The sequence below is a fragment of the Octopus sinensis genome, linkage group LG14 (assembly GCF_006345805.1).
Source record: "Octopus sinensis linkage group LG14, ASM634580v1, whole genome shotgun sequence".
NCBI classification, from domain to species: Eukaryota; Metazoa; Mollusca; class Cephalopoda; order Octopoda; family Octopodidae; genus Octopus; species Octopus sinensis.
In genome coordinates, this window is record NC_043010.1 from 28,306,448 (window position 1) to 28,321,302 (window position 14,855).

At 36.6% G+C, this 14,855-nt stretch overlaps 1 protein-coding gene across 9 annotated transcripts in view; it reads left to right on the forward strand.

Moving 5' to 3' along the window:
- Positions 1 to 6,116, forward strand: part of LOC115219295 (kielin/chordin-like protein) — a 34,398-nt gene extending 28,282 nt beyond the window's left edge. For 8 of the 9 annotated variants that reach the window (XM_036508758.1, XM_036508763.1, XM_036508761.1 and 5 more), the window contains 2 exons: positions 259 to 415; positions 5,983 to 6,116. In XM_036508758.1, coding sequence (XP_036364651.1) covers positions 259 to 377 — 119 coding nt within the window. In that variant the 3' untranslated portion in view covers positions 378 to 415; positions 5,983 to 6,116. The remainder of the gene's footprint in view (positions 1 to 258; positions 416 to 5,982) is intronic. The other variant, XM_036508760.1, reaches the window with a different exon arrangement.
- The last annotated feature ends 8,739 nt before the right edge of the window (positions 6,117 to 14,855 follow it).

The following is a 14,855-nucleotide window of genomic DNA, read 5'->3' on the forward strand; positions in this document are numbered from 1 at the left end:
CTTGCCTTGTCAGTTTATAAGATTATCATAGAAATCATACGATGTGTGTGTGTGTTGGCAGCTGTAACAGTAGCATTGGCTGTTTGTCTTTCATGCTGGTATCATAGGTTGTAAGGTTCAACAGAATATATTTCCATCTTACACATTCATGGTATTGAGCCCTGGAAAGAAACCCATGATATTCCGCCCTTCCTTCATTCCTTCCTTCATTCTCATTACAACATCATCGACTAATAATGAAATGATCTCGTTTACTAGGTTGCGTGTACAATGGTAAATTCTACAAGGTTGGAGAGTCCTTCAAAAAGGATTGTAACGACTGCGTCTGTACTGAAAGAAATGCTGCCGTCTGTACTCTGAGAGGCTGTGTACATTGAAAAGCATAAAATGAGGGCTTGTAACAGCTTGTGCTAATGTAAGTCATCTGTTTTGTTGTTGTTCTTGCAATTAAATTTATTGCTTCAATTAAAAATAGTTATTCATTCAGATGGAAATAAGTACCTACTTTTTTCAGGCTTTCTTTCAAATTTTATATACATACATACATACATATATACATGTGTGTGTGTGTGTGTGTGTGTGTGTGTGTGTGTGTGTGTGTGTGTTTGACATCACCCAATAGTTGTAAACAAGCATCCCAGGCATATAAGCAGTTTCTTCCATTTTCCAGTCTTCTGTGAAGACATGTCTGGCTAGGGACATGTTTGGAAACAAGTGCATGTTGGTGTCAGAAAGGGCACCATATTGTAGAAGATCTGCTTTAATGAATTCCATGTAATCCATGCAAGCATCAAAATGTGAATGTTAAACTGATCATGATAATAATGGTTATAGTGGTAGTGGTGGTGAGGACAATGATGATGATGATGATGATGATGATGATGATGATGAAAGAGATTATTGGTATTACTAGAATTTTGATGTCTCTTTGTACCATTACTGGTAGCATCCTACACCACAAGACGGCCACATATTCTGTTTAATACTGATTGATGTATCAGCTTTCATCAAACCATCCTCAAGTCGTAATAACCCAAAGGCAACAGGCACCGACATTCTTACTGTTGTGAAATAGTTAAACAGTTGAAACTTCTTCCTGTGTTCCAGATAATATTTGTACAATTAAATGTGGACTGACAATATTCAGAAGTGAGTCAAACAGAGAGGAAGGAAGGTGTGTGCAAATGTATGTGTGAGTGTGTACATGTGTGTGTGTGTGTATGTATGTGTGTGTGTGTATGTGTGTGCGTGTGCGTAATATATTATATATGTTAAGGCAGTGAGCTGGCAGAAACTTTAGTATGGAGGGCGAAATACTTAGTGGTATTTCTGTCATTACGTTCTCAGTTCAAATTCCGCTGAGGTCAACTTTGTCATTCATCCTTTCGGAGTCGATAAATTAAGCACCAGTTGCATACTGGGGTCGATCTAATCGACTGGGCCCTCCTCCCTCTCCCAAAATGTCAAGCCTTGTGCCCAGAGTAGAAAAGAATATTTAAATCAGCAAGCTGGCATAAATGTTAGCATGGAGGGCGAAATGCTTAGCGGTATTCATCTGTCTTTATGTTCCGAGTTCAAATTCCATCGAGATTGACTTTGCCTTTCATCCTTTTAGGGACAATAAATTAAGTACCAGTTGTGTAGTGGAGTCGATCTAATTGACTGGCCCCCTCCCCAAAAATTTCGGGCCTTGTGCCTAGAATAGAAAAGAATAATTTATATATGTTATATACACATTTTATATATCTGTATATATTTTATATATACTTATAAGGCAGAATTGTCAGAATGCCTGACAAGATGCTTAGCAGCAGTTCATTGAACTTTACATTTTGAGTTCCAATTCCGCCGAGGTCACCTTTTGTCTTTCATCCTCCCAGGGTTGATGAAATAGCATCAGTTCAGTACTGTAATTTATGTAATCGGCTATCTCCCTCCTGATGAATTTCAAGCTTTGTGACTATACTTCATGCCTATATTTCAGACTTTGTGGCTGTGTGGTAAGAAGCTCGCTTCCCAGTCACATGGTTTGGAGGTTCAGTCCCACTGTGTGACACCTTGGGTTAATTGTCTTCTACTATAGCTTCAGGCAGATCAAAGCCTTGTGAGTGGATTTGGTAGACGAAAACTGAAAGAAGCCCATCGTGTGGCTATGTTGTATGTAGCTTACTTACCAACTACATGGTTCTGAGTTCAGTCTCACTGTGTGGCACCTTGGGCAGGTGTCTTCTATTATAGCCTCAGGCTGACTAAAGCCTTGTGAGTGGATTTGGTAGGAGGAAATTGAAAGAAGCCCATTGTATGTGTGTGTGTGTGTTTGTGTATCTGTGTTTGTCCCCCAAATATCGCTTGACAACTGATGTTGGTGTATTTATGTCCCTGTAACTTAGTGGTTCAGCAAAAGAGACTGATAGAATAAGTACTAAGCTTACAAAGAATAATTCCTGGGGTCAATTTGCTCGACTAAAGGCAGTGCCCCAGCATGGCCGCAGTCAAAATTACTGTAACAAGTTAAAGAATAAATGAATAAAAGAATGTGTGTGTATGTGTGTATGTGTGTGTGTGTGCATGTGTATGTGTTTATGTGTGTGTGTCTTTGTGTCTGTGTTTGTCCCTCCCCTGCCACCATCTCTTGACCATTGATGTTGGAGTGTTTACATCCCTGTAAAAAAGAGACCAATAGCATAAGCTTACAAAGAATAAGTCCTGGAATTGATTTCTTTGACCAAGAAATCCCTTAAGACAGTGCTGCAGCATGGCCACAGTCAAAAATAACTGAAACAAATAAAAGAATAAAAGAATATGATGTATTGTGTATAAGGTACTTATAACGTACGATATATACTAATGTTGTTTGGCTTTTATGTTGAGTAATGTATAAAAGGAATTCAACATGAATCTCAAGAATTATTCAATGGTCTTTTGAGGAATACACATTTACTAGGTTTTACAAGGAAACAGTTCATGGTGAGAGCTGATATAGATGAGCAAGTCGAAACTTCGAAGTCACTGTCAGACACTTTTCCTTGTAAAAAGTTTAATGAATATGTCTGTCAGTCTGTCTGCCGATCTATCTATCGGTCTATCTATCTATCTATCTATCTGTCTGTCCGTCTGTCTGTCTGTCTGTCTGTCTGTCTGTCTGTCTGTCTATCTGTCTGTCTATCTATCTATCTATCTATCTACCTGTCTATCTATCTATCTGTCTGTCTATCTATCTATCTATTTGTCTGTCTATCTTTCTATCTATCTATCTATCTATCTATCTATCTATCTATCTATCTATCTTTCTATCTATCTATCTTTCTATCTATTTATGAGTATATCTATCTATCAATCAATCTATTTATCTGTCTGGTTGTCTGTCTATCTTTCTATATAGTATATGTTTATATATATATATATATATATATATATATTATATATATATATGTTAATATGTATATATAGATGTATACCTATATATATCCATATACACACATCTACATATATGTACATAATTATGTGTGTGTGCTTGTGCATGTGCGTACACATACTGATAAATAGATAGATGGCTCTAATTACATAGGAATCAAGAGAGAGAGAGAGAGAGGGGGGGGAGAGAGAATGATTATAGATGGAACTGATGTGGAAGAAGGCATGGAAATAGAGTAAAAGAGAGACAGGCTGATACTTCAGTGAACAATAGATATTACATAAAACAACAGAAACCTGTTCTCCCTACTTATACGGGGGGGGGGATATAAGTGCATGCACGTGTGTATGGTGGTGGCGGTGGTGGCGGTGGTAGTGGTGGTGGGGGGGGGCTGTATGGAAAGAGACCTGGGTTGAAGGACTTTGGGAAGTGATGGACAAAATGAGTTCATTTAAAAATGAGGTCTGTTTAGAGGACAGTTAATGAGAGTGGAAGGATGGTGTGTGTTAAATGGAATGTTTCAAGTGTGTGAGCATGGAAGAAGAGACTTCTCCTCTCAGTTTGTGAATGCTGTACACTGACATTCATATATGTATTTATATTCATACATACACACACACACACACACACTCACACACACACATGCATACACAGCTATATATACATGCACACACACACATATATACACATACAAACACACACACACACACACACACACACATGAGGGGGTGTCGAAAAGTTCCTGGCTTTGAGTAAAAGCAAATGCAAGAGAATCAGTTAACTATGATTTTATTCGATATATTCCCCTCTTAGATTCACACCCTTATTGCAGCGGTCCTTCAGCTTTTCCTAAGCCCTGTAAAAGAACCCAGAAAGTTGGACCTCAAGCCGGGCCTTTCACGATACACCTAAATTCAGGACCTTTACAGCAACCCTTCATGTGTAAATGTGTGTGTGTGCATGTGTGTGTGTGTGTGTGTGTGTGTGTGTGCGTGTGTGTGTGTGTATGATATATATATATATCCCTATTATTATTTATTATTATTATTAATATTTTTTTGTTTAAAATATTTTGATTTATGGGCATGTATGTGTATACGTATATTTGTGTGTGTGTGCGCGTGTATATGTATGTATACATATATTCATACATATATGAACATCATAGTGTAGCATTCATAAACTGAATGCTCTTAAAGTTTGAGGCTTGAATCAAACTGTTTTGAATGATAATATATGTAACTATTACTAAATGAGTTGAGAACCTTTTTCTTGTCCTCTCACCATTGTGCATGAACAAATAAAAGAAAAAGGCACTCAGCACACACACACACACACACACACACACACACACACACACACACATACACACACACACACACACACACACAGAGTAATGAGAAAAACATGAGAAAAGCCCCTAGTACATACTATGAAGTGGTTGGCATTAGGGAGGGCAACCATTCATAGAGACCATGCCAAAGTAGTGAGACACTGGAGCATGATGCAGTCTTCAGACCCATCAGATCCTGTCAAACCAACCAACTCATGCCTGTACTGTTCCTTGATTGACTCAAGCTGCAATTTCTCCAGCTCCAGGACAACTGCATCACTCTTGCCCTTACATGTTTTGTTTGCTGTGTATACTTTTATCACCATTTCACAGTCTTTTCCATTTCCTTTTTTCTCATCTTTTATCTAAGCCCCAACACAAATTGTTGACTGTCCTTGTGGTGGTAAAGAAAAGAAATCATTATTATTATTGCAGCATGGAAGGTGTTTATAAGCCATTTAAGAACACCCAAAAACCGTTAGGTTCACTTCAAAATTTAAATTTAATTTATCAAAGTATTTTCATCGCTTTGAAACCGTGACCTGTTCGCTGACAAAATTCCATGCTGCAGCCCGAAATTTCATCAATGAATAGGTCACAGTTTCAAAGTAAAGAAAATATTTTGACACACATTAAATTTAAGTGTTGAAGTGAATCTAAGTTTTTGGGTGTTCTTAAATGGCTTATAAATACTTTCCATACTGCAATTGTTTTTGTTTCAGCACACAATCTCAGATTAGGTCACTTGCTATGCAACTACATCTCCATAATAATTATTATTATTATTATCATTATTATTATTATTATTATTATTATTATTATTATTATTATTATTATTATTATTATTAACCATTATTGTTATTATTGTTGTTAAGGGGGTGAGCAGAATTGTTAGCAAGCTGGGAAAAATACTTTTTTTTTTATAGAATAAGTACCAGTTGTGTATTGGGTAGATATAGTTGACTTTCCTCCTCTCCTGAAATTGCTGGCCTAGTGCCAACATTTGAAACCATTATTAAGCTGGCAGAATTGTTTGAAAGTTCTGTACATTAATTTTTTCTAAGATATTTCATTAATATATACTAAAAGACACCTTGTTTCACAAAACTCCAAGAGTCTTTCATGGAGTCTGGAGTTCCTCAAAACCTACTTTGGGAAACAAAACATTTCCTTTATAAGATCTAGCATTGCATCTAAGAAGATTTATGATTTTTAAAACTCTTATCTTTTCCAGCTTGAACTAATTAGACTATGACCTCGGAATTCTCTGGAAGATAAATGAAAAACAGACCAGAACTATGAAAATCAAATTTCCTTTTATTTGAATTATACTATGAGAATCTTGAAAATAAAATTGCTTTAAATGAATCATGTTTTGAATTGATTTATTAACATTTTCATACCATTTTTTAATTTTTATTTATATTTATATCAGCTCAGGTGTTGCTTTGTTGTTGAGAACCATCTGGTTTTGAATTTCTTGGGCTCCACTGCAGAGCACCTTAGGTGAATGATTTCTGCTATAGCTATAGGCTGACCAAACCCACACGAATGGATTTGGTAGACAGAATTTGAAAGAAGCTTGGCATACATGTATGTATGCATGTATGTATGTATGTATGTATGTATGTATGTATGTATGTATGATGTATGTATGCATGCATGCATGTATGTATGTATGTATGTGTGTGTATGTATGCCGTGTATGCCATATGGTCTGCAAATCTAACGGAGGTCTCAAAAGACATTTTAAGATCCACAAAGATCAGAACTTAGCTGCAGCTCTTGATGGTCCAAATCAGATATGCAATTTTTTCAATACATTGTCTGGTTTAAAAGGTCACTTCAAACGCCATGATGGATCTAAAGTATATGTACAAAAGGTGCTCAGACTCTGCATATGGGGTAGACAGCCACCATGTATGTATGTACATATGTATGTATGTATGTATGTGTGTGTATGTATGAGTGTACATGTGTGTATGTATGTATGTATGCATGTACGTGTGTCTGTGTGTGCATGAGAGAGAAAGTGTATGTGTGTGTACCTATGCGTGTGTGCGAATTTGTGTTAGTGTTTATCCCCACCACTATCACCACTTCACAGCTGGTGTTGGTTCGTTTACATCTCTGTAAACACAAGAAAACTGATAGAATAAATACTAGGTTATACAAAAAAAAAAGACAAGTACAAGGTTTGATTTGCTTCACTAAACCCTCCAAGGCAGTGCTCCAGCATTGCCACAATCCAAAAGACTGAAACAAACAAAACACAAAAACATAAAAGATGTTATTTTCTCCCTGGTGTGAACTTTGACATATGTTTTATTTATCTTTTCTTTTTCAACAAAACTTTCAACTTTGACATTTGACTTTTGTTTAAAGTACAAACATTTTTGTAATTTTGAGATTGTTATAGTTTAAACAATTGTAAGCAAATTAAACATATATTGTGTGTATATGTTTCTCTCTCTCTTTCTCTCTCTCTCTCTCTGTTTGTCTCTCTGTCTTTCTTGTTCTCTCTCTCTCTCTCTCTCTCTCAATATATATATATATATATATATATACACATACATATATATACATATATGTATGTATGTGTGTGTGTGTGTGTATATATATATGTATGTATATATATAAGTGTGTATATATATGTGTGTATATATATATATGCATACATACATACACACACATATAAGCATATATATACATGCACACACACATTTATTTGTACATATATGCATACATACATATACACACAATTGTACATATGTATATATGTATGTATAAGTATATATATATATATATTATTATATATCTATATATATATATTTGTATATATACACATACATATATACATATATGTATATATGTATGTATATATGTATGTATGTATGTATGTATGTGTGTGTGTGTATGTATGTTTGTATGTGTGTGTATGTATGTATGTATGTATGTATGTGTGTGTGTGTGAGTATGTATGTATGTATGTATGTATGTATCTATGTATGTATGTGTGTGTGTACGTATGTATGTATGTATGTATGTAATTATGTATGAATGTATGTATGTGTGTGTATGTATGTATGTATGTATGTATGTATGTATGTAGGGTACACTGAAAACTAAATACGAATTTGTGTATAAAACTTCTCTGACATTAATCGTTGATTCTCAGAAAGTCACAGATGTAGAACATTTGAGAAAATTCTGGGAAAAAAAAATGGAACTATAGTCATGTGATTGGAGTTCATGTGACTGAAATCTCTTAAATGTGACTGGTTGATGACAATAACAGATGGATGGTTCATTTAAATATAAGGCGCCACTATGCCAGAACTCCCACCTAGGTTCCTCCATCAATCTGTTCACATGTCCCTTTCCTTATTCCCTCTTCCCCTTTTTTTACCGCTTGAAGGAAAGGGTCTATGCAGAGATGGAGGGAGTGATTCATTGAACTAGAATGTGTGTGTGTGTGTGTGTGTGTGTGTGTGTGTGTGTGTGTGTGTGTGTGTGTGTGTGTGTGTGTGTGTGTGTGTGTGTGTGTGTGCATGCATGTGTGTGACTTATAGGCATCGGTGGGTCTTGAAAGACCATAGATATGCACTGGAAAGTTTTGTGTCAGCTAGTGATAGTGGTGCAGCCTCTGTTGCTGATACACAAGCCCACACGGGTGTGGCAATCTTGCATATGTATAAATATATGGCGGTGCCCCAGCATGGCCACAGCTCGTGAGCTGAAACTAGAATCAATCAATCATATATATATATATATATTGAAACACTCCTGTCACAACCTGGGACCTTGAAGACTGCTATAATGCAAGAAAGTATACAAGTCCCTTAATATTTGATATTCAATATTCATCTATCCAATAATTCAATCAATATATAGTAAAATTTCATTTTACTATATATATATATATATATATATATATATTATATATATATATATATATTATTTATATTATATATTCTATATTCTACATTAATATCATAAAGAATATAATAAAACATAAAAACAGAGTTGTAATTTCTTTGAATAATCTCTACACACAATCATACAAACCCCTTTATATATATATATATATATAATATATATATATATATATATATTATATATATATATACATATAATATATATCTATACGCTAGATAGATTAGATAGATAGATAGATAGAGAGGAGAGAGAGAGAGAGAGAGAGAGAGAGACCTAGAAAAAATATACATATATATCTATAGAAGATATATATTTCATCCTTTGTACGGCCACACCTTGAATACTGCTGCCCACTGTGGTCTCCTCACACAAGACAAAACATCTCCAGAATTGAGTCACCCCAGAGGGCTCTCACTAAACAAATTGAAGGCATGGCTGCTCTCGACTATTGGGATCGCCTTAAAGCCTTGAAACTTTACTCCCTCCAGCGTCGCCGTGAGTGGTACATCATTTGTACGATGTGGAAAATATACCGCCAACTTTGCCCAAACGACCTAAACATTAGCTTCAAGGTTCATCCGAGACTTGGACCACGGGCTATACGTGCCCTGCCAAATTCAAGATCACAACATACATGTACACTGCAACATAATTTCTTTTCCTCAACAGGCCCTGCCCTATTTAACATTGTCCCGAGGGAGATCAAAGAGGAAAAGGATCCCATCAACTTCAAACAGAGTCTGGATAGATTCCTTCAAAGAATACCAGATAAGCCACCCATAATTGGATACAACTCACCCAACAAGAACTCACTACTTGAACAAAACTGGATACAACTCACCCAACAAGAACTCACTACTTGAACAAAACTTGACTTAAACAGGATTCGAATAATCCTATCAGGTGGTGCTATTAAGTTAGACATGGCCTGGACCAATCTCTGGTCGAAACATATCTAAGTTTTATCTAAGTTTTATATATATATATATATATACAAATAAGAAAATGGAGAAATACATCGAAATCAAATATCAATTACCAGATAATACTCAATCACATACTTTATTAAACCTCCACATAAGAAACTATAGGTTAAACATAATGACGTAGAACAAAACAGTGTTCTACATCATTATGTTAACCTTATAGTTTCTTATGTGGAGGTTTAATAAAGTATGTGATTGAGTATTATCTGGTAATTGATATTTGATTTCGATGTATTTCTCCATTTTCTTATTTTGTATTATGAATTTGTGGTAAATCACTTTACATTTACCCATATAATACAGTAAATGAAATAATTGCATCGCAATTCTTAACATTTATGTATTAACTTTGTTATTTAACAATCTGCCGTTAACACAAAGTTAGGGGAAAATTGGCAGGAATTAATTGATAAATTAGCACATTGTGCCAGTTCTTCTCTCTGGAGTTATCTGTTATAGATAACTTAATGTTAGTATAATTAAAAAAAAAAACAGTGTATTAACAATAATGTAATTAAATGCAATAGCTAACTTAAAAGAAAAAAAAATAATGAAGTGTAATTAATTCTGATAATTAGAAATAACAATACAGTGAAACCAAAAGCTAGAGAGATAGAGGAGTTTGTGTTAATATATCAATATTTATTTGGGGTGCATTTCAAAGGTAACTGAACATATTCACGTACCAAAATCGAAAAAACCCCAATACGACCATCATCATCATTTTCATCATCTTCATCATTGTCGTCGTCGTTGTCATTACTGTCGTCATCATCACCATCATTATCAGTGGCAGCTGTAGCAGCATCATCATCATTATCACCTCCACCACCACCACCAGCAGCGTCGCCACCACCATCACCACCACCACCATCATCATCCTTTAACTTCCACTATTTCATGCCTGCATGGGTTGTTTGGAATTAGTTGAGGCAGATTTTCTACAGCTTAATGCCCTTCCTGTCACCAACCCTCGCCCGATCCAAGCAAGGTTCCATTTTTTCCCCCCACAGTCAAACATGTTTTCACAGAAGATCAGAAACAAAGGACACCACTTGCAAGACGGTGACATTCGTTTACGACTACGACATGAAGTGAAGGTAAGGAGAGAGTTGCTTGAACAGGTGCACAAGTCTACCACATGCCAGGTGTCAAAGTGATCACAGAGCAATGAGAAATGAAGTGTTTTGCTCCAGAACACAACGCACTGGTCTAGGAATTGAAACCATGATCTCACAATTGTGAGTGCAGCACCCTAACCACTAGACCATGTGTTCTCACACATTTGCGGGTGCACGCACGCACACACACATACATACATACACATACTTATGCAAACTACATGATAGGCCTCTTTCAGTCTCCTTGTAAAAAATCCACTCTCAAGGTATTGGTGTGCTTGAGGCTATAAAAGAAGAAATTTGCCCAAGGTGCCATGCAGTTGGTCTCACCCAGAAACCATGAGGCTGGGAAGCAAACTTCATATCACATAGACATATTTGTACCTCTGTGACCTGTAATGAGTTGTAGAAAACAGGATTTTCTTTTAGAGAGTCAGAAATTTAAAGACACCATTCATGGGGAAAAAAACAGTAGTTAAGTTATTTTTAAAATAATGAAGACCATGGGAAACTTTCCAAGGTTGCTTTCGGTATGGAGAACGCTGGGTGTCAAACCTGAAGAAGTGAAGAGAAAATAGTTTAAAGTTAATTGTAACCCTAAAGAATAAAAACCTTTAGTGTTAATGAAAATTATTCTCTGAAGGAGCAAGGGAATGAAATCCTGAAATTTCACTTTTGAAAACTAAATAGAAGTATGTGGTGGAAGAGGGGTGGGTAAGTTTGATCTCTGGAAGTCATGGTGACTTTCCAAACAGTTTTCAAAATAACTTGGATCTCTTCAGCAAAGCCTACTTCACTCAATGGGTACCAACATCTAAGAATGTCTAATGTCATTAATTTTGTGTTGGCTGCGGAGGTTGACTTTGACTTTCATCCTTTTGGGGTTGATAAATTAAGTACCAGTGAAATACAGGGGTTAATAAAATCAACTAGTTCCCCCCAACAAATTTCAGGCCTTGTGCCTTTAGTAGAGTGGATTATTATTATTATTATTATTATTATTATTATTATTATTATTATTATTATTATTATTATTATTATTATTATTATTAAAATGGTGAGCTGGCAGAATTGTTAGCATGCCAGGCAAAATACTTAGTGGTATTTCATCTATCACTACATTCTGAGTTCTCATTCCACCAAGGTATATTTTGCCTTTCGTCCTTTCTGGGTCTATAAATTAAATACCAGTGAAACACTGGAGTCGATGTAATCGACTTATCCCCTCCCCCAAAATGGCTGCCCTTGTGGCAAAATTTGAAACCACTATCATCATCATCATTATTAGTATTATTAATATCAAAGTGGCAAGCTGGCAGAATTGTTCTGAGTTCAAATTCCGCCGAGGTTGACTTTGCCTTTCATCCTTTCAGGGTTGATAAATTAAGTACTAGTTGCGTACTGGGATCGATCTAATCAACTGCCCCCACCAAAAAAAAAAAATTTAAGGCTTTGTGCTTAGAGTAGAAAAGATTTTTATTATTATTATTATTATTAATATCAAGGTGACAAGCTAGCAGAATTGGTAGCACGCTGGGTGAAATGCTTAGTGGTATTTCATCTGTCTTCACGTTCTGAGTTCAAAATCCACTGAGGTTGACTTTGATTTTCATCCTTTTGGGGTTGATAAATTGAGTACCAGTTGAGTATTAGGGGGCAGGTGTCAATGTAATTCACTAGTCTTTTCCCGTCAAATTTCAGACCTTCTTCTTACAACAGGAAAGGTTATTAGTTGTGTATATGTGTGTGTGTGTGTGTGTCTGAAGGCATGTGTGTGTGTGTGTGCACACATGTGCATGTGTGTCTGAAGGCATGTGCATGTGTATGTGAGTGCATGTATGTGTCTGAATGCATGTGTATGTGTGTGTGTGTGTGTGTGTGTGTGTGTGTATGTCTGAAGACATGAGTGTGAGTGTGTGTGAATAGAACAAACATACAGTGATAAGGGGAAGTTAAATTAATAATAGGGAACTTTAAAAATGCCAATTAGAAATAATTGTCTGAGGAAGAGTAAATATCAACCACTGGTTTATATTAGTTATGTGCTGTTTATTAATCGCAAGGGCAGAAGTATTAACATGCATTTACATTTATACTTCTGCTTTGCGATTACATTGTTTGAGGCTCAATTATATAGTCTGGCATCTTGGGTAATTGTCTTCAATCATAACTTTGGTGTGTGAGTGATAGAGATAAGAGAAAATGGCATGAAAGGTTGTCGTGTGTGTGTGTGTGTGTGTGTGTGTGTCTATATATATTGAGTATGTATTGATAGGAAGGTGTGCGTATATGTGTATATACAAGGATGTCCTGAAAAGTTTCTGGCTTTAAAAGTATCATGAAAGGCCTGGCTGGAGGCCCAACCTGCCGAGTTCTTTTACAGGGCTTAAAAAACTGAAGGACTGCTGTAATAAGTGTGTGAATCTGAGAGGGGAATATATTGGATAAAATCATAATTAATTGATCCTCTTGTATTTCCTTTTACCCAAAGCCAGGGACTTTTCATCACCCATTTGCATATATATATATATATGAAGGGGTGTTGAAAAGTTCCTGTCTTTAAGGGCATCACAATAAGCCTGGTTGGAGGCCCGACCTTTTGAGTTCTTTTATCAGGCTTAGAAAAACTGAAGGACCACTGCAATAAGTGTGGGAATCTGAGAGGGGAATATATTGTATAAAATGTCTTCTGCTCCTCAGAACTGGTTGGTCTTGTACCTTTACATATCATCTATCCCCAACCTACAATTTGTTGCAAAGGTGTTGTTGTTGTTGGTGATGTTTAGCTCCACAGATCTCTAATTAAATTCATTCCCATGTGACCATCACGATTAATGACCAACACCGTGTTCGACTGAGAGTCATCCATTGGCTACATTGATGCCCATCAAAGTCTGTTGGAGCAAGTGACCACCACTACAGTGATCATTGGTGATAACTGCACCTTGGCGAGAAGCAGCAAACTGAGATTCCACATGATTAAGGTGAGTGGTCCTACTTGTTTACCCCTGTACGGTCTCATAGTCTCTCACTTCAAACTTCTTTTCAACTTTCCCTTGCAGAACTTCTTGGTTATCAGACTCATCAGACATCGCATATCAAGGAACACTTCTTCCAACGAGTCACTTTAAGATGAAAGGGTACAATTTGGGCACTGATACACTTTCATACCACCCTCCAAAATTTAAGCAGCTACTGATCCCTAACAAGGCTCAGCTGATGCTCTTGTTGTGGTACTGCATCCAAATTTGGGATGGTGCAGCCACTACACATATTGAAATACTAGATCACATCCAAAGAAGGGCCATTCTGCTGACTGGTGCTCCATCATACTCCAGCCTTTAGCCTATGTGGAAGCTGTCTCCTCTCTGTTTTACCTATAAATACTATAATGGTCTCTGCTCCTGAGAGCTGGCTGGTCTTGTACCTTCACCTCTCATCCATCCCCAACCTACTCCACCTCTTGTCACTTCTTGTGATGCAAAGGGTGAAGTGGATTGGGGTGCCTCTTGTCACTTCTTACAACCCTTGGTACTGTTTCCTACACTAAGCATTCTACCCAATCCTTTATCCCCACAACATGAGCATCTCCTCCTTGCTCATGTCTTTCCTGCAGATGTTGATCTACAACATTTTTAATAGAGCATTAACAGCATCAATCTCTCACCAGTCTTGGAGGACCAGTGAAGGTCATGAGCTGTGCCCCTTCTTCTAGATTTAACAAATAGAAATAAACATTTGTTTTCATCTGACCGCTTCAATCTCCTTCTCCAATCTCTGGAAACCCTTGCATGGACATAGTTATCAGCAGACCAAGAAGAGCTTATACGAGTGGGGTTCATTAAAGATTTCCCCTCACCCACTTCCCAAGGACTAGGATAAATGAAACTTGGCATAATTATTAGTCCTTCTCTACATAGCTACCACCAATGATGACACACTTCTCCCATCGCTTTGTACAGCTGTGAAGACCTTGCCTACAGAAGTCGGTATGTTGCGTCTGGAACCAAGACTTTACCTCAGAAATAAGTTCACCATAATCTGAAAAGCGCTTCTCATTC